Below are 26,759 nucleotides of genomic sequence, written 5' to 3'. Positions count from 1 at the left end.
AGCCATATCTGGGTCGTCAGCTACGGTTTCCAGTGGCACTCCTCTTCTACGCGAAGCTCAGGTTTTCGAAACATTTCGAGATCGTTCTTCGCATTTTCCAAATCCCAGGTACCGTTTACGTTTCTGTAGATTTTCTCTTTTCTTTATCTTCCCGGTAATATTTGTGAATCTGGCCTATACTTGTTGTTGGATTAGTTGCCATCTCTGACTATCAAAGCGCAATAAACTCAAGAACAGGGACTAAGGAAAATGAAACTGCGTTAGGGCTCATTGGAATAACTTTGACTGTTCTTCATTAGTTTCTTTAATGGAAAATGTTACTAAGATTGCTCGTTATTGGTTTCCGAACTCCAATTTGATTTATGGCTTAACCTTGTGAACTTAGAATCTCCGTTATGCTTAGTGAAGTCCTACATTACATAGCATAGCCATTAATCAAAAATAAGGAAAGAGTTATCAACTTTTTCCCCTTTTTTTTTTTGGTATCAATGGTTGTTTAGTGGGTCCTGGATTTATTTGACGTCATTCCAAGCTTAAGTTTCAAATTTTTGTTTTGAACTTCATAGACGATCATGTAATTTATGTGATATTGTTAAGTTTTTAATTTTGCAGATGTCTCTGTTTCTTGGTAATCTATCTTCTAATGTTCGACGGGAGGAACTTGAACGTGTCTTTTGGAGGTTTGGGCGCAGCAGTGTTCAGCTGAAAGATGGATATGGTTTTGTAAAGTTTGATGTTCCTTCCAATGCAGAAAAAGCTCTAAGATCACTACGAGGTAAGAATATATGTGGTGAGCCAATATCTGTTACATGGGCAAACAAACAGCCAAGGCCTTCTCAAAGATTTGCCCGAGGTAAAAGGTCCGATGGACCATACCACCCGAAGAATTTAACTAGGGGAGAGAGTTATGGTACAAGGAAAAAAGGTTTCTTTAGATTGCCAGACTATAAAATGAATGCTGAGCACCCGAACAGTAGTAATGGTAGATTTTCATACATGACGGATCAACTGGATGAGGAAACAAGTCATCATGAGGAGCAAATTGGAGATCATGGAGGAGAAAAAGATCACAACTCAAATGAAGGATTGCTGGATGGTGGGGGTAGTGGAGCTGCCGATGGTGTGGACATTGACAGATGGGGGGAACATGTGGGTAAGATGTTGAATACTAATGTAGTGGAAGATGGGACTGATATGGATCGTTATGAACCTTACCATGGGTTTGACAGAAGAGATCAAGAAGAAAACCAAAACATAAATGGTTCTCTTCATGATAATAATTGGAGAGAACACACCGGTGAGGGAACATTGAAGCAACCTGATTATACAAAACCCCAACCAACCTGTTATGGCTGTGGATTAACTGGCCACATAATGCGTAATTGTCCCCGGGCAGATACTTCTCAACGGAAGAGGTTTACACATTTTGATCACCGGAGAGATGAGAGGATTGGTTTCACAGGTAATGGCGATAGGGAGTCAAAAAGGCTAAGGCGTTCATCTTGGGGAAGATCAAAGTCAAGTAAAGATCCTATGTCAAAGGAGCAGCAGAGGACTGACAGAAGGGAGCACGGTTCAAGAAAGTCTAGCAAATTGGTTAGGAGAAATGGAAGCTTTCCTGTAAATAAGAGAACTACATTGTCTCTGGTCCAAAGGGATGATAAAGGTAAAAGGAAAAGTAGGGCAGAATATGAAAGTCCAAAGGAACACCATGGAAAGAAGTCAAGGAAGTTGGATTCATCTCCTATGCGTTCAAATTCCACTGCATCAAGTTTACCCTCGCATTTGCGGTCCTCAAAGTTTGTTTCTGGGATAAGCTTCCGCTCAAGGTCAAGATCAGTATCATCGAAATCACGTTCAGTTTCGTCTACTTCAGCATCTTCAGCATCATCCTATTCGAGGTCTGAAAGTTCTAGCTCAAGGTCAACGTCGAAGTCAAGTTCTCCATCTTCCTTGTCTTTGTCCAGTTCACCTGGTCTGTCTTTACCATCTCCAAGTAAGGTAACAACAAAGGCATCAACTGTTTCACTGAAGGGGCATCTGGAGAATGCACATAGTCCCCAATCCAAGGAACCTTTGATTGAGGAAAAGCAGATACTGGAAATTGATGCAGGTGTGACATTTAAAGATGAGAATGTATTACCATCCCTAAAAGTAGACGGTGAAAGTAAAAAGGTAAGTCATCGGCCACTGGGTGATGATGGAAACCCTACTACATCTAAAGTTGGGTATGAGGTAACAGATCCAGGCACAGCTACTTTGGAAGAACGTACTTCTCCTTTTGATTCTTCATCTTTAGAGAATTCAGTAGATAAGAGGGGGCCTTGGAAATCACAGTCACTAGAACTCATAGATTCACCAAATCGGAAGCTGAATCTTGAGGTTCCCACTAATTCACAGATTGATAGTTCTACGAAAATATCCTCAGAGGAGATGTACATGGTTTTGAAAGGCTTGCCACTGGCAGAAGATAGCGAAAAGAACTTACCTCCTGAGGTTTTCTTTGGTTCGGCACGCTTATGGCCTTGGGAGATCATATATTATCGCCGATTGAAGAAGGGCTTGATATCAATGGAGAATTATGCTAGACGACTTTCTCAAAATAGAGAATTTGGCATTGTGGATAAGTACGTCAGAAGTAGTAGCGGATGGCATGAATCTGATAATACCAATTCTTGATTTGTCCTCTGTTTTTGTGCAAACTTGTCATCAAGTTCTGCAGAACTCCAAATGTTTCATAATCTTCTTTGTATGCCTTGTTGAAGTACACATTCAATATAAACAGGTAAATTTCAGAATCATTCAGTTCGGTTCTAGTCCTCTCAAGTAAGTTTGATGCAGTATAGGAAAATGTTTTTCTGAAATAGCAGTGGAATATGTTGTTTAAGCTGTTAAAGAAAATAGCACGATGAAAGTTGTTCTATTCTGATATTGGACTGATGATGCACATCGTGGTCCTTGTGTGGGTGAAATGATTCAATAAGTTGCAAATAATAATTCCAAGCTTTTTTGTTTTGTTGATTGAGTGGACAACTGAATCTGCTATGCATGGTAGAGAATATTTTGCGGTAGCAACTTGAATGTTTTGATGGTGCTAACCCTTTTGTGTTTCTGGATTAGAGTTAGGAAGGTGCCATTGTTTGTTATTGGAAAGTAAACAAGAAGTGATGCAGTACTGCAGGCTCACATCCACAAGAATGCCCAGAGATGTAGGGCCAAGAAATGGCAGCGTCATACTTAGTTAAATTATCAGTATTTAAGTTAAATAAAGTGAACCTGGTTCAATTGAATCAATTGGGTATATATATTTGTCCAATTTGAGTTAGGGTAGTAAGGTCTTTTTCCATTTAATTATATACTTAGAATCCCATTTGATTGTATATTTAGAATAGGAGTTCTGACATGGGAGGGTTAGAGTTAGTTGAGTCAACTAAATAGGAGTTTTATTTGCTTTAGAATCCCTCAAAAGAAGGGTTGGAGTTTGGATTAGCTAGGATATTATTTCAGAGCTAGTTTAGGATTCTTGTATTTCTATTTTAGTCAAAAATGCACAACCCCTTGTACTGCTGTGCCTATTATTTAAACCCGCCCAATGTGGAAGAAATAATACAGATTGAAGAATATAATTCTGTCTAAAGTGGCCCCCCTTCTTCTTCTTCTTCTTCTTGTTTTGGGTAATCTCTTGGAGAGGTTGCACCCTTGGAGTTGGGCTCCATTGTTTCAAGTCAGGACCTTCTAAAGTTGCTGGACAGTTTCCTTGTTGTCCAAGGAAGAGCTCCTTGGAGGAGTTTCTCAGGCAGCCAATAAATCAGGTTGCAATAAAGTCTGCAACCTATTTCTTTCCTTCTATTTTTACCTTATTTTCTGTTTTCTGTTTTAGACATTAAACCTGCAAGTCCAGAATTGTACCCTTCTTCCCCCAATTTTCCTAAACCTATATCTCCACATCTGTCCAGCCAAACCCTCTCTCCTCCTGCTTCTAGGCATGGCATCCATAACACCATCCCACAATCAACCCTAAACAAGGTGAACTCACGCAATCCTTCTGACTTAAATCCCCCCCCCCCCCCCCCCCAAAAAAAAAAAAAATTAAAAAAAATAAAAAAATTCAGTTCTTTATTTTACTTTGTTGAGCCTTAATCCTAAAGGTTGATCGAAGCCACCAAAGCTGGTTTCTGTTTTAGAGGATCCTGGAGTCATTGCTGCCTTGCTTGGACAGCCAATCAAGGACTGAATTAAGTGGTATCAGCGCTATGGATGAAAGCTGTGAAGAAGGGGGAGCGCTGTAGGTTTGATGTGTGGAGTGGGGTTGCAGGGAATTGAAAGGGGAAGGGGCTGGGACTGTTTACGATGGGGTTAGGGGTAATTCTAGGTCTCAAAAAGGGAAAGGGGCTGGGAAGGCTACAGTTGTAGGGGAGGGGCTTTCTAGGGTTGCGTGAGCAAGGGGGAGGGGTGGGGAAGCTTGTAGCTACTTGGGAAGGTGCTGTAAAGCTGTTCTATGCACATGAATGTCTTGATGATCTCTTGAAGCTGCTTTAGTTGAAGAAGCAGCAGAAATTCTGAACTCAAAACTCTCAATGAAGGCCCACCCAATGAAGGAGACCCTGAACTTTAACTCAATCAATTCAATTCAGCATCAAAACTGCCTTTACTTACAATGAGGAGGCTATTTATAGCCTAACTGACTGAGTCTGACTTAACTTAGGATTTCCTTATCAGATAGGGATTCCTTTACAACTCAATCGGACTCTTAATAGCTCTTATGAAAGGAATCAAATTACTATGCTATCTCAGCCCTTGGATCTGAGATCTCACCTTCACACTTTTAAGTCATCTAATTAGGCACATGCTAATTAAATAACTTAACACCTAAGCAACCAAATTACAATTAAACACTACTTTGACTCGAGATAAATACTCCAAACAACTTCAACTTGGACTCGAGTTGACTCAAATAAAATATGAAATAAATCCTAATTTAATTTTAGGAGTAAATGGAGGGCCAAAATGCCCAAAATACCCCTTTGGTAGGGATCAGCTGCCTATGGAGGCTTCTTAGAACCATCTTGGGGGTCCCACTTGAGCTTTTGGCCAGGGGTCCTTTTGTTCACATCACAAGGAGATACCATAAAGTCAAATTAGAACTCAAAGAATTTAATTGCAACTTGGATCCCCAAGTATTTTAGGACTGGTGAGCAGCCTTAGAGGGTTACTTTGACATACCAGAAGATAGGAAAATGAGGCAGGCTTCAACCAAACCTGTAGGTGCCGCTAGGGAGAGGTGAAGAACAGATGAAAAGGAAATGTAGTATGATTGCATTGCTCCCATCACCTGGGGTAGAGATGGGCAGGATCTAATGAAGAGGTAGCCTTCCCAAACACCTTAGGGCCCAACTACAGGAGCAATTTCATATGCTAAAGCAAAGGCAACATGTTTGTTGCTGATTAGGTTCAGAGGTTTGATTCCTTAGCGTCTAGACAAGGATAGAGGTTCCAAAACTCTGGACTCTTACTTGATTCAGGCTTGTTTCAAGTCTGATATCCCAGATGCTGGTGCTACTTGACATTTATAATCTCAGGGATTTATTTGAAAGGCTTTGAAGGCAGAAACTTTGGTATACCAGCCTGTGGAAGGCCAACTACAACAAGAGGGTCACCCCTACTCATAATTCCCTTGGAGACACATCAGTAGCCCCTTCACGGAATTTAGAGCCTACCAAATCATGGTGCAAAGGGAAGACTCCAATGAGGAGCATTGAGAGAGAAAAGTGCTTCATCTGCCAAGAGAAAGGGCATTATGGGAAGGACTGGCCAATAAAGAGGCATTAGCTCTGGCTGAGGAAGGACCTGAAGTGTTGGTCTTAGAGCCCTTGACTGCTTTAAGTGATGAAGAAGCCGTTGAGGATGACTGGCATGAATGTGGAGTCAATATCATTAACTGAAGTCCCTTGATTGAAGTGCTGGAAGATCAGCTACTGATGTGAACCAGGACCTAGGGTTTAATTGATTGAGGAAAAACCCTAGATCTGGGTCCATCCTCAGGATCCTCTTCTAGATAGCAGTTGATAAGAACTTACCAATCACTCTGAGATTTAATAGTAAAAATGGAAGAGACTTACAAGACAAAGCTGGTTTTAATGGTGCCAGTTACCCGCACACCCAATACTGCCCTCAGCTAACGGCTGCTCTAACTCACTCACATAACAATTGATGCCTATCCTCTCCCTTTCCCCTCTATTTATAATCCCCTCCCATACCCTTAACCCTCTCTTCCTCCTCCACGTGGTTGATAAGAAACTACTAATCACTTTGAGATTTAACAGTAAAAATGGAAGAGACTTACAAGATAAAGCTGGTTTTAAGGGTGCCAGTCACCCCCACACCCAACCAACGGCTGCCGTAACTCACTCACATAACAATTGATGCCTTTCCTCTCCCTTTCCCCTCTATTTATAATCCCCTTCCATACCCTTAACCCTCTCTACCTCATCCACGTGGCTATCCTCCAGGGGTTACATTTACTCCAGGAAAAAAACCAGTGGGCTGCAAATAGGTGTTTGTGGTTAAACAAAATATGGATGGATCAATTAACAAGTTGAAGGTTAGACTAGTTGCAAAGGGGTTTTACCCAGACCTATGGGATTGATTATCAGGAGACTTTTGCCCTTGTTGCGAAACTGAACACTGTCAGTGTTTTGTTGTCTGTAGCTGTAAACAAAGACTGGAACTTGCACCAACTAGACGTAAAGAATGCCTTCTTACATGGGGAGTTAGAAGAAGTTTATATGGAAATCACACATGGTTTCTCCGATGACAATACTGCAGGGAAAGTTTGTCGGTTGTAGAGGTCAATTTATGGGTTAAAACATTCTCCTAGATGTTGGTTTGGACGCCTCCTGAAGGCAATCACTTTTATTTGGTATAAGCAAAGCAATGCTGATCATACATTATTTGTCAAGAAGTCAGGTGCTAACATCACACTTCTCATTGTTTATGTGGACGATATTATCATCACAAGGAATGATGGTAAAGAAATTCAAAGGTTGAAGGACTTTTTTGGCAGAGAGTTTGAGATTAATGATCTAGGGAAGTTACAATACTTCTTAGGGATTAAGGTGGCTTGATCAAAGAAGGGTATATCCCTATCCCAAAGAAAGTATGTCCTAGATTTATTATCATAAGTGGGAATGTTGGGGTGTAAAGCAGTTGATACCCCTATTGAAGTTGGAGCTAAACTTAAAGAAAAAGAGGGAGAACCAATGGACATAGGAAGATACCAAAGGTTGGTAGGGAAGCTTATTTACTTGTCCCACACCAGGCCAGACATCGCTTATACTGTGGGGATAGTGAGCCAATTCATGCATGATCCATATTTAGCTCATATAAAGGCTGTTACCAAAATATTACAGTATTTGAAGGGAACTCCTGGAAAAGGAATACTTTTGTCACCCATAATCTAAGAGTGAAAGCATACACTGATGCAGACTAGGCTAAATCTCCAGACAAGAAGTCAATTTCATGTTACTGTACCTTTGTTGGAGGTAATCTAGTTACTTGGAGAATTATGAAACAGAATGTGGTAGCTTTATCCAGTACCAAAGTTGAATATAAAGCTATGGTTCGTGGAGTTTGTGAACTATTATGGTTGAAAGGCTTGCTACAAGATATTGGAGTCCAAGTTCCAAACCCTATGATGGTATATTGTGAACAACAAGGCTGCTATTAGTATTGCTAATAATCCGGTACAACATGACCGAACTAAGCACATTGAAATTGACAGGTTTTTTGTCAAAGGAAAGCTAGAACAAGGGCTTATTTGCATGCCTTTTGTGAGGTCTGGAGACCAAGTGGCAGATGTTTTCATTGAAGGTTTGAAAGAAGGAGATTTCCTTCCTATTATAGGTAAGTTGGGCATGACAAATATCTATGCCTCAACTTGAGGGTGAGTGTTGGTTGAGTTCTACTAGGAGTTCAACTCTATTAGAGTTTGTGTTCATGTAAATTTCTATTTCTTGTTACCCAAGTAAGGGTATTTATGTAATAGTGTTCTTTCTACTTTATTATAAATAGAGGGCTTGAGATCACACTGATCACATTAAGCCATTCTGCCAACATTGTGTTTCCCAACAGTTTGAGAGTCTTTTACACCTACTTTCGACTTCGGGCAGAACCTTGTGCTGGGTTTTTGTTTGATTATTGGTTTAGGAGAAATGGGGACTGATTCTTCATCAAAATTCAAAGGATCAAGTTGTTATTGTTGGATGAGAATTATATGGGAGTCACGATTCTGCCCAGGTATGTTTCAGAATTATTTTTAAGAATTTTGATTGAAGTCTTGCCCTATATTTCTTCTGTTGGAGATGCTTCAGATGTAGATTGGTTGTTTGCTTGAGCTAGCCCTGTTTTTCCAGATTTTGTTGGCTGGATATTGGATATCGGACTGATAATTGTTTCGGTTGTGCTCTACTTGATCTGGAAGTTGAACTATTGTTGAAATCTGCACTTTATTCTTTACTGACAGCTATTTTATTCCTGGCAATCTATTTACAATCTGGGTCTGATCATTGTTTTGGAGTTAGACTATTGTTTGCAACTGCTACTGTGAAGAGTTTATTAGTTGATTTCTAGGGCTTGATTCTGATTTTGGGGATTATTTTTTTCTGCTATGGTATTTCAGTTTTAGATCTAGGATGAAAAATTGTTCCTTGAAATATTCTAGTTGTAGTGCTTATTTTTCAGATTTGATATATGTTCGATTGAACTTCTTTGGGCCTTGACTTTGGAGTTAGCCTCTGTCTACTTGTTTATAGTCTCTTGCCTGGACTCAAGAAAGAACAGACCCGTATGTCTGACCCTAAGAGTACAATTATTGAAACCATGTCATCCACATCTCATTGTATATCTGAACAAAAACTTGAAGGGTCTATCAATTTCTATCAATGGAAAATGATTGTCAGGGTTGTTTGTGTGGACTGGTTGTGCGCAGCAAAACCATCTCACTAAGTCTACTAGAAACGGTACATGGGAAACGATAGATGCCCAAATCTTAGGACTGATATTGAACTCCATGTAGAGACATATTGTTGACCTAGTTGCACATTGTCACAGTGAAGCATTTTATGGGGTTATTTAAATATCTTGTATTCTAGATAGAATAATCTTTCCTGTATCTATGAGGTTTCATAAGAATTCTATAGGGCTGATACCAATATTTTGTTGATTATAAGGAAATGTATGAAGAGCTGAATCCTATTACATCCATTTCATTGGATGTTGTTGAGATACAAAATCAGCGGGGACTACTTGCAGTTATAGGTTTTTTGGGAGGACTTGGAAAGGAATTTGACTTGGTTAGAGCACAGATTTTACGGGGAGATAAGGTACCCTCACTGTCTGAAACATTTTACCGTGTAGTTGTGTGTCCCAAGAAAACACACAGGAGTCTAGTTCCACTAACAATTCTGCATTGGCATCTTTTACTTCAAACCATGGTTCTAGTGATGGGTCAGGCTTTGGAGGTACTCGTGGGCGTGGGAATGGAGGACCAGGTAGAATCCTCAATACTTAGGGATCCACTGAAACTGCTGGGAATGTCAAGACTCGTCATCATTGTGGACGAACAGGACATACATGTAAATTTTGTTGGAAGCTAACATTGCAAATTATCAGAGTCATCCACTACTACCACTACACAATCAAAAGGGAAGATTGTTAAAATGATTGATGAAGAATATGCTTGCTGCACCCAGTTCTAGGCACTTTAATCTCCACCTCTCACTACCGCCTTTTTTAGATAGGTAATGCTACAGCCTGTGTTTCTACCTCCCATCCTTGCATCATTGACTCAAGGGTGTCTGATCATATGACTGGTTGTCTCAGATAACTTCTCATCGTTCTGCCCATTGTTTTCCATTGTGACCTTTGCTGATGGTTCTCATGCCAATGTTAAAGGTATAGGAACTGTCAGTCTTACCCCCACCTTATCCCTGTCCTTCATTTTTTCCCTTTTAACTAATTGTCTGTTCATAAACTAACCACCGCCTACAATTTCTTTGTGACTTTCTTCTTTGGTTATTGTGTGTTTCAAGATCTTATGGCAAAGATGACACATGGTAGAGGCTGTGAGTCGGGAGGGCTATACGTGTTTGATGATATTCCTTCTATTGCTTAGTCGAGCATGTCTTCCCATCTCACCAAATTCATTGCTGCTTGGACCATCCTTCATTAGATACTTTGAAAATTTTGGATAAATGTTTTAGTTCCATTTCTTCTTTGCCTTGTGAGTCATATCAGTTTGGGAAGCTTCATCATGTAAGCTACCCCCCTTGAGTTAATAATAGGGTAGACAAACCTTTTTCTCTAGGACCATGCTCTACTACTTCTACTTTGGGCTTTTAGTGTTTAGTTACTTTTGAGGATGGTTATGCAATAGTTACCTGGATATATATGATGAAAAGTCGTTCTGAATTGTTAATATCTTTTCTACTTTTGTGAAATTTGTACAAAATTTGGGGATTGTCAAAATCCTTTCGGGTGATAATGCAAAAGAATATTTTTTTGGGTCCTTCTAATACTTTTATGGTATCACATAGCATTCTTCATCTATGCTTTAATGTCAAAGCCCCTAATAGAATGGTGTGGCAGAACGGAAGAGTCGTCATCTGAAGGAAGTCACCCACTCTTTACTGTTTGAAATGCGGGTCCCCAAATCCTTTTGGGCTATGCTGTCCTAACTGGTTGTCTTCTCATTGACCGAATACCCTTGTCTGTTTTGAAAGGTGGTATCCTGTATTCCTTGTTGTCTCCTAGTAGTCCTTTACATGAGTTGCCTCCTCACGTCTTTGAGAGTGTCTATTTTATTCAAGATTGCTAACCTGGGTTGTCTAAGCTCGATTTAAAAGCCCTTAAGTTTCTGTTTGTTGGGTGCTCTTGTACTTAAAAAAGGGGTACCGTTGTTATTTATTTGAACTTTGAAAATATTTTATTATTGCTGATATTTCATTCTTTGAGTCGGTTCCTTCTTCTTTTGAAACTATACATACCTCTTCTATGGATGTGGATCTCCCTATTATCATTTTCCCACTTGTTATAGATAGGCCACCACTTGTTTAGATAGAGATCACTACTGTGTATCGACGATGTCTAATGACATCTACATTCCCTCTATCTTCTGCGGCTCCTCTACCTTCGCCTCCTCCACCCGTGGATCCTATGGTAAGTCCCTCTATTTTTGGCCTTGATGTTCCGATTGCTCTTTGTAAATGAACTTGGAGTTGTGTTCAGTATCCTATCTTTAACTTAGTTTCATACACTAAACATTTCTCATACTTTTCGTGCATGTTTATCTACCATTGAGACTCACTCTCTTCTTAGGACTTTGTCTGAAGCCTTGTCAAGCCCTAGGTGGACGGCCGTGATGATTGAGGAGTTGGTAGATCCATGGTACAAAATTCGGTCGAAATGTGCGAAATTTCGACCAAAATTTTGCATTCTGGAAAATGCGAAATGAAACTCATGAGGACCGAAAAAAGTCTTTAGTTTCGATCAAAACTGTCGAAATTTCGTGGGAAACCTGAGAAATTTCGTGGAAACTTGAGAAATTTCGTGGAAACTTGGGAAATTTTGTGGAAACCTGAGAAATTTCGTGGAAACTTGGGACTTTTTCTTGTAAATTTTGTAGTTTTTCCAAATTTTCAATTTTTTTGTTTATTTCATGTTTTTCCAAATATCACGACAAATACCCTCTCCATCAAGACTTTCCTATCTAAAGTGTGTATTCCCTCAGGTTGGTTATCTTAAGCATGTTGATGACCAAACTTATAAAGTTACAGTTGTCGATTACCTTGACAACCATAGGCATAAAATGTCATGGGATGTCTATGTTCGTTGGTTGGAGGAGAGGATGTTACAGGCATAGTACTACTCAGCTCACAGGATGAATCCACTCTTGGCACTCCTCATAGCATTAAGTTGTATTTTCCTTTTATTGTCAACTATTTTGAAGTTAGAAATTATATATTGAATGTTATGTGCTTAAGTAGTTAAGTTTATAATGTACTTTTCGGGCAAGTCTACATTGATGTTATGTACATTGAATGACATATCTATATTGATTTTTTTAGCAAAATACAACCAATGTGTTCTTTATGCTCTAATTACCTTAAATACAGGATCCCACCCCAAAATACTCTTTAAAACCTGTCGAAACTTGTACAGAAAAGTCTTCGGTTTCCTCGAAATTTCCCATTTTCACCCGGTCGAAACTTTAGTTTCCCTCGAATTTTTTACCATGGGTAGCTCTAAAGGAAAATCATACTTTGGACGTTGTTCCTCTGCCTTCTGGAAAAACTGCTATTGGATGTTGCTGGGTGTTTGCAATGAAAGTCAACCTTGATGGTACACTTACTAGGTTGAAGGCTAGACTTGTAACAAAAGGATATGCTCAAGTGTATGGTATGGACTATTTGGATACTTTCTGTCGTTGTAAAGCTTACTTCTATTCGGATCCTAATCTCTCTAGCTACTACACATCATTGGCCGCTGTTTCAGTTGGATGTGAAAAATGCTTTCCTCAATGGGGATCTTCATGAAGAAGATTATATGGAGCGACCCTCCAGGGTTTGTTGCTTAGGGGGAGAAAGGTTTGGTGTGTCGTTTGATGAAGTCACTATATGGGCTTAAACAATCCCCATGTGCATGGTTTAGCCGGTTTACTTCAGTTGTGAGAAAGTTTGGTTTGACTTGGTGTGAGAGTGATCACTCAGTGTTCTCCCATTAGTTTAATACAGGGATGATACTTAGTTGCGTATTTGGAAGATATAATTATTAGAGATGATTTGGCCGGTATTGACGTATTGAAGACCTATTTATGAAAATAGTTTCAGACCAAAGATTTGGGAAACTTAAGTATTTCTTGGGGATAGAAGTGGCATAATTTAAGAAGGGAATCTTTCTATACCAACACAAAATGTGATTGACTTACTATTTGAAATGGGGATGCTTGGCTCAAAGCCTTTGGATACTCCTATGGATCCAAATATAGAACTTTTGCTTGAAGATGGAGACGCCCTTGAAGATCCAGAGAAGTATAGAAGATTGGTTGGAAAGTTAAATTGTTTGGTTATGACTCGACGTGACCTTGTCTTTCCAGTTAGTGTTGCGAGTCAGTTCTTGTTTAGCCCTCGTACCACTCATTGGGATGCATTTGTGCACATAGTGAGGTAGTACCTTAAGAGAGGTCCTCCACTTGGGCTTCTCTACACAGATCATGGTCACAAGAGAGTTGAAGGATTTTCTGATGCAGATTGGGTTGGTGCATTGATTGATAGAAGGTCTACTACATGCTATTGTACCTTTGTTGGAGGAAATCTTGTGTCTTGGAAAAGTAAGAAACTGACAATGGTTGCTCGATCAAGTGCAGAGTCAGAGTATCAAGCCATTGCACTTGTCATTTTTGAGTTGATGTGAACAAACGAATTTTGGGTGAGCTTTGCTTTAGTCGTGAGTTTCTTATGTCTTTGTGGTGTGACAATCAAGAAGCTATTCACATAGCATCAAATCTTGTATTTCATGTGCGTACAAAGCATATAGAAGTTGATTGTCATTTTGTTCGGGAGAAGCTTCTACAGGGACTGATCTCCACTTGTCATATTTGAACTGGAGAACAGTTGGTTGACTTATTTACAAAGTCCTCTTTTCTTTTTTCTTTTTTTTTTTGGGGTGGGGGGGGAGCGGAAAGAGAGATGTATATTTATAACAAGCTGGGAATGTTTGATATTTACTCTCCGGCTTGAGAGGGAGTGTTGGGGGGCATTTTGGGAACTACAAATAGGGCTCGGGATTTAGTGCCTATCTCTAAATCTTGAGCCTGGAATTACTAATATTTGAGTCCATATTGGACTCTTCTTTCTTTATTTGAAGTCGATTGTAATTGAGAAATCTGAATAATAAATATAGAAGAAGTTTCATGGAGTTCCTTCTGTCAATTGAGGCTCCTTTCAATCTCTTCGCCTTTCTCTTCTCTCCTCTGTTTTCTTTCATCTTCTTCTTCCTCACAATCTCACTGGCTTCTGGTTTTACTATAGTTCACACAAACAGAAGTATATTTAGGGTCCTGCAAACATACTGAACCCAAGTGAGCCTAAGTGGACTCAACCGAAATAGTGCAAAACTACCAAAAACACGCGCACAGAGGGCCAAGGGGGGCACCCGGACCGGCCCGGATCTGGTCCCAGCCACTTGTGAGCCGGAGCCCAGGCCGTGGGAGCACACGTCTCCCTTTTATCAGTAATGAATGATTTCAAGTACGGGAGAGTTGTTGTAGTACTACAAGCCAAAGTCCATAAGAAAGCCTAGAGGAGAAGGGTCAAGATATCACGGCCCAATACGTAGTTAAATTTTCAATTATTAAAGTTAAATCAACTGAACCAAGTTTTTGTTGGTTGAATTGAATCAATTGGATTTATTAACTGGTATACAGCTGGGGTAATAAGGTATTTTTCCATTTAATTAAGTAGAATAGGGCTTCCAAGCATGTGAGGATCAGACTTAGTTGAGTCAATGGGAAGATCTATTGAAAGCATCCTTGGAGTTGGACTGTATTATTTCAGTCAAAGGTTTTCTAAAGTTGCTGGCAAGTTTCCTTGCAAGAACTCCTTTCAGGAGTTTCTCAGGCAGGCACAAATCAGGTCTGGGACCTTTTTTTCCATTCTATTTTTACCTTATTTTCTGTTTTAGCCATTAAACCTACAGGTGTAGAACTGTATCCTTTTTCCCTGAATTCCCAAACCTTATGTCCATATCTGTCTAGCTGAACTTTCTCTCCTTCAGTTCTTCTAGAGATACATAGATCTCTAACATCATCCGTCATTTGATCTGAACTACAGTCCTTTCTGAACCCTAGTTCGGGTTTTACCTAGAATCCCTAGAATTACTCAATTAACCTGAAAGAAGGTCAACTCACCCAGTCCTCAGACTTTAATCAGTCCTTTATTTTACTTTAGCAGGCATAATCCCCTAATCCTAAAAGCACAGCCCCGACCAACCCTTCCTTCATCTGGGAACTTTACAAACAGGTTGATACAGGCAATGCTGGTTGTCTGATGTAAATTGTTTCCAGGGATTCCTAAGGTCTAGGGTTACTTCAACTTCCCCAAACCCTAGGACCCCTAATTTGAATATGGGGTATTTTGGTAATTTTACCAATTTTCGGGTGGCTTAGGTTTGGGTCCCATTGAGTCCACTTTATTGTCTGGACCTAGATCTATTTTTGTTTCTCATTTGGATAGTATTTTGTGCGTTATTGCAGAATCCTTGTCTAGTTGTGATTCCCAGTTGTGTTGGGATCCCCTAATTTGAGTTTATTTTTTATTAGGACTACATATCTACTCTTAGGATGCTAATTGGATTTCTCTGGAGTTATGGTGCTGTCCTTGTTTATGTTGGAGGTTGTTAGTAAAGTTTTGAGTCCTAATTAGATCTAGTAAGTTAGTTTGAAGTCAATCAGGTTTCTTAGTTAGATTCGTATTTTTGTTTCTTATTTTAAGGCTATATATAAAGCCTCCTTGCTCTGTAATTAACAAAGTTGTATTGACTAAAACTCATAGATCCCCAACTCCTAACTGCACCCTTCCCCTTCTAGTTGGATGCCCCCCTCCCCTTACCATATCCCTACCCTTAGATCCTCCATTAAACCTTTCCCCATTAGGTATTAGAATTTTCTGCAATTCATCAACCTTTGAAACCCTAAACCCTAGTTTCATTGTAATTCTTATATCTCCTAATCCCCAACTCCAATCACCTTACCCTCTTAGGATTAGCCTCCCAGCCCCTTACGCTCAATCCCAGCCCAGCCCAATCTAAGAATCCTAAACCCCTTTAGGACTCTTCAAACCTATCCGAAACCAACTAGGACTGACACAAACCTATTAGAAATAACTTGGATTACAATTCACCAGCATCAGTCCCTATCTTAAGCCAACTGAAACCCTTACACATCGATTTCCCAATCCTAACTGCTAATTTCAGTTCTGGAATCAAGCTACAGCAGCAGCTGAAACTTTAAAATGCTCCTATTCCCTTAAAACCTAATCCTAGACTCATCACCAGTTCTGAACCTGAAGTTACTGCAAGTTTATGAGCTTCAAAGTCTAATTTCTGTTGTTTTTAAGCTTGGCCAAACCCTTTCTGGGTATTTTTTTGTTACCTTAAACCCTAATTCCTCCAAGAAATTTCCTATAAGACTGCTGATTCCCTGAGAGAGGATCTTGAAGTGAGCCTAAATCTAGAGCAACATCATTACAAAGTAAGCCCTAGAATTTTGGTTTACATCATTCTGTTTAAAGTAAGCCATGTTTGGATGCCCAATCAAGGACTGCAACAAGAAGTCTGCTAATGCATTTGGAGATGCTCCTGATGTAAGTATTATACAGTTTGAAGGGGGTTCTTATGTCTTTCATTTAGAATATTGTCACAAATTGTGAACCTTGCAGTTACAGTTTCTAATCAATTAGTTTGCCTTAGAAATTTTGACTGCAGAGCATATGCTGATGTGTGATTTTAATTTTTAAGCTATACTACAGTGGTAAATCTTTAAAGCTGTTAGGAGGAATATCTGAAAAGTTCATGGAATGCTTGGTGGTTCTTTCAAAAGTCTACATTGGACGTGAAGAGGCTATGTCAGTCATGACTTCTGATCTTCTTAAAATATTCTTGCATAGGCTTCACTAAAGCTGAGCTCTAGATTCCAGGAACTAACTTGGGATCTTGTGGCTTAGTAGATCCGTGTTTAAGCATCCTGAACAACTCTAGAAGGATGTGAATGAGGAAAGGCTTGTCAGTGTTTATATCCAAAGATAAATCACCCTTGGTGATTCATGGGAATGGTGGATTTGTGATTGCTTGGAGTTTTTGGTTTTCTTCAGAATCCACTTTAGTTTCTCTTTTAAATCAAAATTGGGTGCATTAGTCTTTGATAATGAGAGTCTTGACTTGTAAGGTTGTTCATCATAAGTTTTACCATGGTATGAGATTTCATGAAATTCTGGTGGTTTCAACCCCAATGAAACGAATCACCTAGGCAAAATGAAATTGAATTGTCTTTTGTTGAAATTAATTTCTATATTTTGCCCCGGGAGGATTGTTATTTGTTATTCGAGACTACAACAACAACAAAAACAATTGTCCCAACTAAATGGGGTTTGCTAGGAGTCTTGCTTTCCAATCAACTTGTTTAAGGCCATGTTGGATACAAGGCTTAAAACTATGCATATCATTTCTCGCCACTTTTATGAAGGTTATCTTAGGTTTGCCCGTAGCTCTTCTAATTCCTTCAATTTGGTTTTTATCACTTCTCTATACAGGGGCATTTACATAACTCCTCTTTAAACGTGGTTGTGCCACCTTAAACCTCTTTCTCATAACTCATCACTTATTAGAGGCTTAGAGCTGCACCCAGACCAGCTTTAATATGATCATTCCTCATCTTGTCCTTCATAGATTTGCCACTCATCCATCTTAGCATCTTCATTTTTACCACACTGATTTATCTATAATATGCTTTTTAATTGCCCAATACTCTGCGCCATACATTATTGTTGGTTGAATGACGGTCCTATAGAATTTTCTTTTGAGCTTTAAAAGAATACGTGACTCAATTAAAATTTCGGATGCACCTCTCCACTTCATTCAACCTATTTTAATTATTCGGGAAACATCATCTTCTATATCACCTTTTTTTTTTTAATTTATGACTGAACCAAGGTACCTAAAAGCAATCACTTTGAGGAATCTTCTATCTTTAAGTTTTACCACAGTATCGTTTGCCTGATTATGACCAAAGACAAACTAGATATTTTGTCTTCGTTATACTTAGCTTAAAGCCTTTTGATTCCAAAATTGCTCCCCATGATTGTAACTTGGTATTAATCTCTACTTTTCTATCAACCTTTTCAATAGCCCAACACTCAACACCATCATCATAGTTGGTCAAATGACGGTCCTACAGAATTTTCCTTTGAACTTTAAAGGAATACGTCAATTACACAAGACCTCGGACGCACCTCTTCACTTCATCCGTTTTAATTTTTTGGAAAACATCATCCTCTATAACACTTTTTTTTTTAATTCTTTTATTATTTATGATTGGAACTAGGGGACCTAAAAACAATCACTTTGAGGAATCTCCTTGGCATCAAGTTTTACCACCTCATCGTTTGCCTGATCATGATCAAAGTTACAAACTATATATTCTGTCTCAAGTAAAATAGAAATCAAGCCTATGATGGGTTGCTTGTGAATCAAGCTTCAAGGGTAAGGGTAATAAGGTACATGAACAAACATCATCTAATAATAGTATACATGATTCATGGTAAACTTGGGTCATGTAACCCTTAGGTAGCACAATTGTCAACACATGAACAACTTTAGAATGCCCTATTACGAGTTCAAACCATAGTTCAAAATCTAGTTGAAATTTGAAAATTTTGGATATTTCAAAGTGAGATACCATGTTGAAGTAAAAGAAAATACAATATTTTGAGAATTTCTGTCATCTCGTTTTGAAAATAAAAAATACTGGAAATTTCAGCCCAGAAAATGCACTGTTTCGTTGAGATTTTTATCTTTGATAAGAGGGGGTTGGGACTTTTTTTTGGGTTGGGGGGGGGGGGGTTTGGGGTGGGGTTTAAGCATCTCAGTAGACAGAAGCACTACTAGTATGTGAATCCTCAAAAGGAAAAAAGAAAAGCTTCATTATTATCATCGTCAGCAGCAACAGCATTAATTTTTTCAGTCTAGTTCCTCCTAGATTTCTTGTTGGTGAAGTTGGTGTCATTGAGGAAATCAATTAAAGTTGGGACATTTGGGGTCTTTCTCAGAGAGCATCACATACTAGAGGCAACAAGGACAACCCATCAACAGCATGGATGTTGCCTCTGGGCTGTTGGAGGATGTAAGGGTCTCATCTGAGCTCATCTCTGATGACATGCATAGACTCTGTGGTATGTCGATCCTGATTGGTTTGGTGAATCGACTTTTGGGTTGGGGGTTGAAAGGTTCAGCTTCAAATCCAGCTTTGGACTCTTATCATTTCTACTCATTATTGTCTGTTCAAATCCTCTTGTTTCCTGTATAAACATACACAAAAGCTTCAATCCAGACCGAAAATTATTTCTTTCTTTTCTTCTTTGGATCTAGCCGTGGAAATAATTTTTTTCCCATTCTGATAGTAGTGGAATGGTGCTGCCAGTATGTAACTACAATTAAAATTGAGTTAAATTAAATCAGTCTAAAAGCAAGATCCTTGAAGAAAAACTAGATCAGAAGAAATCGAGAGTGAGAGAATGGCTTGGTGATGGAACACATTTGAACGGGGAGAAACACCACAGCTATGACACCCTTATAAGGTTTGTGGTTCCTGATGGCTCCACCACTGTTGCGTCCAAAACTAGAATGGCCAAGTTGTTGCTGTTGAACCTCTTCTGGTCCCTTATGTAAGGGAGGAACAGAAGGGAGAACAGAAATATATGAGCCATTTCTGGGCTTTCCTTAAATGATATTACTTACAAGGAAGGGTTGGAGGGCATCGGGTGAATATAAGGAATTTATTGATTGAGAAAAATCTCCCAAGAATGTAAGGATCTTTTGCAGAAGTGAGCATCATTGAAGACAAGATGGGCAAGTAAAAAATATTGACTACAAAATGCTGGCTGATGGGTTCTTCATTCATTTATTTCTGGATTTGTTGGTCTGACTGATATGTGTGTGATGCTGTGCTTGTACTTGGTTTTTCAACTATCTTTTAAGAAAATCCTAAAACCAAAAGCTTATAAGATTAGTACTGAAGAGAGAGAGAATATGAAAGGAAAGGAAGAAAAGTCCAACCAACTTCACACACACACACACACACTCTCACCTTTCACTGTTCTCTCTGTGGATTTGACTTTTAGCTTGAAAATTTTGACTGTTTGCAGTGTATGGGGGGTTATTCTCAAGTTGTGCATCAAGAAGAGGAGCTTTGGGTCATCTGCCTCACTGATATATACGACAAAATGGTTAAATATCTTATGGTATTTTCTCCCTCTTTTCATCCTCATCATCAATTAAGAATCTAGGGATTGTAAGATAATGAATAGACCATTAATAAGCTATGTTCTCTAAATATATGATTCTTACAAAGCCGCGTGCTAGATTTCATACCAGGTTTTGGTTGAGTTATGATTATGGCAATTTTTGGGCAATTCCAATCATTCAGTTCAGCCTTCTTTTTAGCCCATTTATCTCACCGACATTAATATCTCATCGTTCAATAGGCAAACAACTCAGTTTTATCCAACTCAATTGGGTCAGCCACATGGATCCTTCTAAATAATGTTAGGAAAAACTGATGTCCACGCCAAAGGTAAATGAAGGATATGAATGAAGAAATGGTATACAAATTGGAAAAAGAGAAATGAAAAATGGAAGTAAGAGGAAGGAGGCTAAGGCTGGAAATCAGGAAAATATCAGCTACCTGGTGTCAACGTGGATCCTTGCCTGTAAACCATGCGTGTCATTTTTCAGAATCTCACCTGTGGTCATTGTAGGCTTGCCCCTAGCTCTTTTAGGCTTTTAGCTCCTTCAATTGAAATCAGATCACTCTTCCTTGGTGGGGCGTCCATAGGCCTTTGTTGCACATGGCCATACCACCTGAACATTCATGAAGTTTGTACTGATCAGGATAACTCCCACATCAACTCTAATATATTAGTTCCTCACTTTATCCTTCCTAGTTTTGCCACACATTAATCTTTAAAATCCTCATCTCTGCAAAATACGTCTTTGGTATAGCAGCACTTAACTATCCAACAATCTGCCCCATACATTATAGCATGTCATTCAATGGTTCTGTAGAACTTCCATGGAGCTTTAAAAGAATGTGCCAGGTACACAACCCAGGTCATACCTCTCCATTTCATCCATTACAGTTTTATTTTTTGTGAGACATCATCAGTTATGTCATCGTCTCTGTGTTTGATTGGCCTCAGATATCTGAAACTGTCATTTGGTGGTATATCTTTTCTCAATTTAATTATCACTATCCAATCTTAGTGTGATTTGCATTACCTTATCTGAACCCAAGTTTTATCAAACCTTTTTAAACCAAACCAGGCATGGGAAGACTGTTTTAGACCATAAGATATTTTTAAGTCTTCCCACCTTGCCAGTGGTCCTAGCTAGGAGGTCACGACTCACATCACTAGAAAAGATGTTTGTCACGACTAACATCTAATTGCTGAAGATCCTACCCTGGCAGCACATGATAATAGAGCTCTGATAGAGTTCCTAGTCACTGGGACAAAGATTTCTCGATGCCGATCATGTTTGGTAAATCCCTTGGCAATCAAAGTTGCCTTGTGTAGAGAAATTAGTTCCATTTGTATTCTGTTTTACTGTAAACACCCACTTGTACCTCAGCGGTTTCTGTCCCTTGGGACGACAGCTAGCTCTTAAGTATCATTTTGTTTTCCATTGCCTACTTGTTCTCTATCATTGTAGTCTTGCATTTAGGGTATAGTTTCTTTCACCCTTGTAAGGTAGACACGAAAGATAAAAAGAAACAAAAGCATGATAGGGGAGAGAGAGATTCGTAGGTAACTGTTGTAATTCTGAGCATAAGGGGTAGAATTGTCTCTAGGATATTATTCTGTAATATCCCACATCGAGAATTTCTACTCTTCTTGTACTCTTTATGTCTCTCTAATACAAGTCAGAAGTTCTCAATCCATTCAACATGGTAGAAGAGCCGAAGGTTTTCAGAATTTAACAGTCATATGTCTGAGGAAGGTCTATGGAAAACTCAAAATTTCCTTCTTCCTTGTTGTTAGTAACACCGTAAAACCCCACCGCCCTTCCCTTCCATCCCTAAAGTTAGAAATGGGGTGTTGGGTGTATGATTTGATTCCCTTATTGGTAGCAATGAGATGATCATCATGATAGGAAAGAGAAGAACTGCTATCTTTTGTGTGTGTTGGAAGCTGGAGCTGGTTCAGGGGGCACTGGAAGATATGGTAAGCTAGGAGCCTTTCTCTTGCTTCGTGAATATGTGTGTGCTCTTCTTTATCAATCATCAGGCCCTGAAGAGGATTGTTATCAATGATGAGAAAACTCAAAGAACTTGATTTGAAGGCGTCTCTTCCTCGAAGTAGTTTTCTCCTTGAGGAGATGCTGGATTCAAGGGTTCATCCAAAGTTACATCTATCTTGACGAACAATAGCACCAGGAGCCCTTTTGAGAAGTGAGTAGTCAAGAAAAATACACCGAAAAGCTCAAGGATCCAGCTTAGAATGTGTATGGGAGGAGTTGTGGGCAAAGCAAACGTACCCAACAAACTCTAGACTGGAGATGATACACAATCACTGGGTCCTGAAGCTAAACTAGGGTTTTGAAATCTTGAATAGTAAACGGTACCCGGTTAATGAGGAAGGCGGTCCTGAGAACATCTCCACAATAGAACTATTGAATGTTGGTGGTAAACATGAGACCATTCAACATCCATGGTTTGAGAACTCCATTTAAGAGCTAATTTGATGATTCATAAAAACTGGACCGAGATTTCACTGAGTTGGTGCATCTTTTTTGGTGGTCTCTGTAAGTTTTCAACCTAGTTTGGTTTTGAAAGTTGGTACACAGCCTATTTTTGGGCTTTTTAACACAATGACACTCTCATATTATGTACAAACTGCGTCCAAAAATGGAGTTTGATTTTTTAGCATAGGTTGTTGACACTATAATGCACTAAAGTCTAAAATACCAGCCAGCTCTGCATAATTTAATAATAAAAAGCAATCAAATCATACATTTGACATATTACAACTTAAGCCCCGCCAAGTTGGCATCTTAGACTGAGTTCTAAGCCATGCTCATCAGTGATTTTGCAGCATTGTAAGAATCCACTACACCAAGAGGGTTGAGTTGCTCGAGTTCTGTTGAGACTTTTACCGACTTGGTTCACATATAGGGATTTTATATGTGGTGATGAGTGGAGGATTTGTTTTGATCAAGGTTGACCAGGATATGATATGTTTTAATCTTGCAGCCCACCTCATCCTGGTATATGAAAAAACCGAGATCTTAATGAGTTATTGTACAATGGGATGTGTGTTTTTCCTCTTGGAAATTACCGTTTCGCTTCAAAGTTCGAAGATAGGAAGTCTGGGAAAGAATACCATGGTCAAGATATTTGGGAAAAGGACCGTTGAGATATTCGGTCCATCATTTCATAATGCTTGATTCTAAGACAGGAAAAGAGGGGTCTCCCTAAAGTCAGTGCCATTGATGAAGTTGTTGCAGGTGACTACCGGCTTGAAGGGGATGAAAAAAGATTGGAGCTGATAGTAGAGTAGGAGGGTCTGAATCCAGGTAGTACAGTCCATCTCATACCTTACCTTATCCGGTATTGATTCTCATCTCCAGTTCCTGAAAGACAAAGTGAGAAGCAAATAAATGAATGCATCAGAAAGGTAATAAGTGGTAAGTAAATTACAATAAAGATGTTGCACATGAAAAACATATTAAAGGGGAATAGTGGCAGGTATGTAAAAGTTCCTTTACTAGAGAACGGAAAAAGACCCATCTGCCACCTGCACTTTGACCTTACCAGAACAAGAGGTTTGAGTACTAAAAATGTCTTGACGAGTCAAGTGATGGTCAGAAGTTGCAGAATCCAAAATCCAGCAGGGAATGGGCTGAAAAGAAGCAAGGGATATACCTGAATGGGCAAGATTTGAAATGGAGGTAGAAGATGCTGGTGCAGAAGCAACAGAACCCATTTGAGGGGCTGCTCACCTTTTGAATAGAAGGAAGTGGGATAGCGGGGGGTGATTTTGGTAAACCGGTGCATGAGCTGAGGCTCCCATGTCCCGCTGACTCTCCGAAAAAGGTTGGTTGTAAAACGGCTGATAGTCAGCCCGTTAACCAGCCTAAAGAAAATGATGAGGATGCTATGGGGTTAGTAGTACTACCAACAGTGTCAGTCACATGAGACTGAGAACACGAACCACCCTGTTTTTTCTACAATTCCCTCCACCTTTAGGGCAATCATAGAGCTTCAAATTTTTTTTGTTGGTGATCACACTTAACAAGGTTTTCACCCGAAACTGAAGGTGTAGTGGAGTCCACTTGTGTAGTAGTGGAAGGGCTTATGGGCTGTGAGTAATAGTAGGCACCATAGGGCACTGATGACACTGATGGCACTCCATGTTGGACCAGGTTATAAGCCTGAAGTAAAATAGGGAACTTTATTAGGGGCTGAAAACCTGGACAGGGATCTGATCGCACGTTGGTTCAGTGAGAAATCATATACATACTCCATTTGAGGTCAGTCTGCAAGGCCACAAGGGCCTTGCATCAATAGGATCAACTGTGGACACTGGATGGTAAAGGTATAATTGCTGCCACTAGTTGAGTACTGAATAGTACAATGGTGGTCAGTCTGAGACAGCTGTTGAGTAGAGGTGTGAGGTATCAACAATTTGGTATTGGAGTAATTTCTGACTGAATATGCTACCCCTTTTCTGGATAGTGCAATCATCTAACATCTTGTGGTATCATGCAAGAGTGGAAGGTTGTGCGGCATAGCCGTCTTCTTGCTGCAAACTTATTTGATGGATTTCTCTTGAAAACTAGCAGCACGAACAAGTGAATCTCTTTTCAAGTTGACAAGGTAATGAATTTCTTATTAGCCTATTTCTGGTTGTTCATGTCTCTTAACTTTTTGTTTTATCTGAAATTTGCTAAACCATATCTTCTCTTCAAGTTAATGCCAATTGAATCTCATGGAGAATATATGCATTGCTTGGCCTCATCAGGGATGGTTAACTCTGATTGAAAAAAATGGAGAATTGATCATCTGAAAATGGCATACAATTTGTGTGACCGCTCGAAAATCACTAAGTGATGATTGTTTTGGTCTTGTATGAGAGTGATAATCGAATGAGTAAATATCAATTTAGCATGTTATATCATCAAATGCTATTGATACTAGTCAATACAGCTAAGTTTCTTCCATTGGTTAATAATTGCTTGAAATAATTGTGAACAGGTTGGTCATGGTAATTCAAAAAGATAGTCATTTTTCAATTCAGGAGATGCTGAAGATCACATAGTTATAGGGCTTATGTGCTTATGATCTCAGTACATATGGTCCCAAGATTTATAGGTGATGGTAAAGATGGATCATTCCAACAATGCGAAAAAAGTGTTGTTTTTCCTTAATACAGTAAGTAAATTTTGGTGGATTGCATCCTAGTCTTGCTATTCCTCTTCAAAAGTGTTGACTTGGAATCCATTCATGGGATAATGGTGTCTTTGTTCTTGAGATCTTTTGGTCAGGTTCGTTGAATCCATATGCAATTAATCTTTTGAAGTAAACGTGTGGAGGAGCCATGATTTCCATTAATAGGTGATAATGAAGTGATGCCTATTGATAAAACCTCCCAGTTCAGATTTCACTTTCACTCGGTAGAAATGAGTACAGGGAGCTAGAATCTTCCATTTTTAGTGTTTCTCTTTGCCTTTTTGTGGCTGAAGAAGCTGACTTTTCATGGATGACGATATTGAAATCAAAGTAGGTTTATCTGCCATTTTAATGGTCCATAGCTTGATGTTTGAATAAAGCTTGTGGAATCATTTTCAGAATCAGAACAAGATTCTTTCCTTTCCTCTCAGGAAATGTGGATTTGGACGTTATGGGTTTATTTAGTCACGTTTAGTTTGTGTTTCAGGTTTTCAACTTCGCTGAAGCATTACAAGGTTGTAAGCTTGGGTTCACACCCATTCAGCGGCATTAATTATATAAAAGCTCCATTGAGGATGTAATCGTGGTGCGCGCTAGCTGACCCGGATGAACATCATATCCAAAAAAAGGTTGCAATTGGGCTCAGCCCTTAAATATTGGAAAAGAACCCCTTATTTCGAAAATATGGTGTAGAATCTCTCTCTTCCCTCTTCAAAACAAAAGAAGGGGGGGGGGGAGAGGTGTCTTTTCCTATGAAAAGAGATTCGTGATGGTATTCCACTCTTATCGAGTTAAATTCATTTACTCTTGAGGGTGGAGGATCTTTGATTCCTGCCACCATACATTTAGGGGTAGAGTCTATTTTGGGTCTCGATTCCAAACATGTAGTGGAAGGAGCGTCATATGATGAAAGGGTCAAATCCGTCTTTACATATGAAAACAGAGAGATTCATGAGAGTTTTCCACGCCCTTATCGGGTTTGACTCCTCTAACCTTGAGGGTGGAGGATAACCATCCCCCGATCCGTGAGTCTTGTTCCTGAATGTGTGGTGGAGGCAACGTCAATGAGAAGGTTTTTGTCTTTAATTTTTTTTCTTTTCTGGTGTTTCATTTTGTGATAGATTAGGGATAGATTTATTTCTCTTGTTCTGTTTCCATCAGTTCCTTTTGGGGTAAAGAAAGTTGTGTTGGGCGTGATGACAACAGATAACCGTTGATCCTCATGTAAAGCTAGAATTTCTTAGGCAGTTGAGGGTAGTTATGTTAGGATTCTAGGCGTAGTTGACTTGTTTAGCCACACCACCAGATAGCATTCCACTCCCCTTTTTTATAAGGAAAGGGTTAGAGAGAGAGAGAGAGAGAGAGAGAGAGAGAGAGAGAGAGAGAGAGAGAGAGAGAGAGAGAGAGAGAGAGAGAGAGAGAGAGAGAGAGAGAGAGAGAGAGAGAGAGAGAGAATTGAATGGTAACGTGCATGCTGGAGAGGTGC

The 26,759-nt window shown here is 39.4% G+C and overlaps 1 protein-coding gene across 3 annotated transcripts; it reads left to right on the top strand.

Moving 5' to 3' along the window:
- Positions 1-25,508, top strand: LOC149007832 (uncharacterized). 3 transcript variants are annotated; one of them, XR_016175215.1, is made up of 4 exons: positions 1-108; positions 613-2,785; positions 19,971-20,066; positions 25,079-25,508. XR_016175215.1 is itself a non-coding variant. In XM_089166659.1 (2 exons), exon 2 carries the CDS (start codon positions 613-615, stop codon positions 2,677-2,679), a length of 2,067 nt encoding a protein of 688 aa, XP_089022785.1. In that variant the 5' UTR covers positions 1-108; the 3' UTR covers positions 2,680-4,055. The 3 variants fall into 3 exon arrangements, 1 of the variants encoding a protein (XP_089022785.1); XR_016175214.1 differs by lacking the exon at positions 25,079-25,508 and having other exon boundaries at positions 19,971-21,142; XM_089166659.1 differs by lacking the exons at positions 19,971-20,066; positions 25,079-25,508 and having other exon boundaries at positions 613-4,055.
- The last annotated feature ends 1,251 nt before the right edge of the window (positions 25,509-26,759 follow it).

Source organism: Hakea prostrata, chromosome 8 (genome assembly GCF_041222555.1).
Source record: "Hakea prostrata isolate BN-2017 chromosome 8, UWA_Hpros_2, whole genome shotgun sequence".
NCBI classification, from domain to species: domain Eukaryota; kingdom Viridiplantae; phylum Streptophyta; class Magnoliopsida; order Proteales; family Proteaceae; genus Hakea; species Hakea prostrata.
This window is presented reverse-complemented; position numbering and strand designations above follow the sequence as displayed.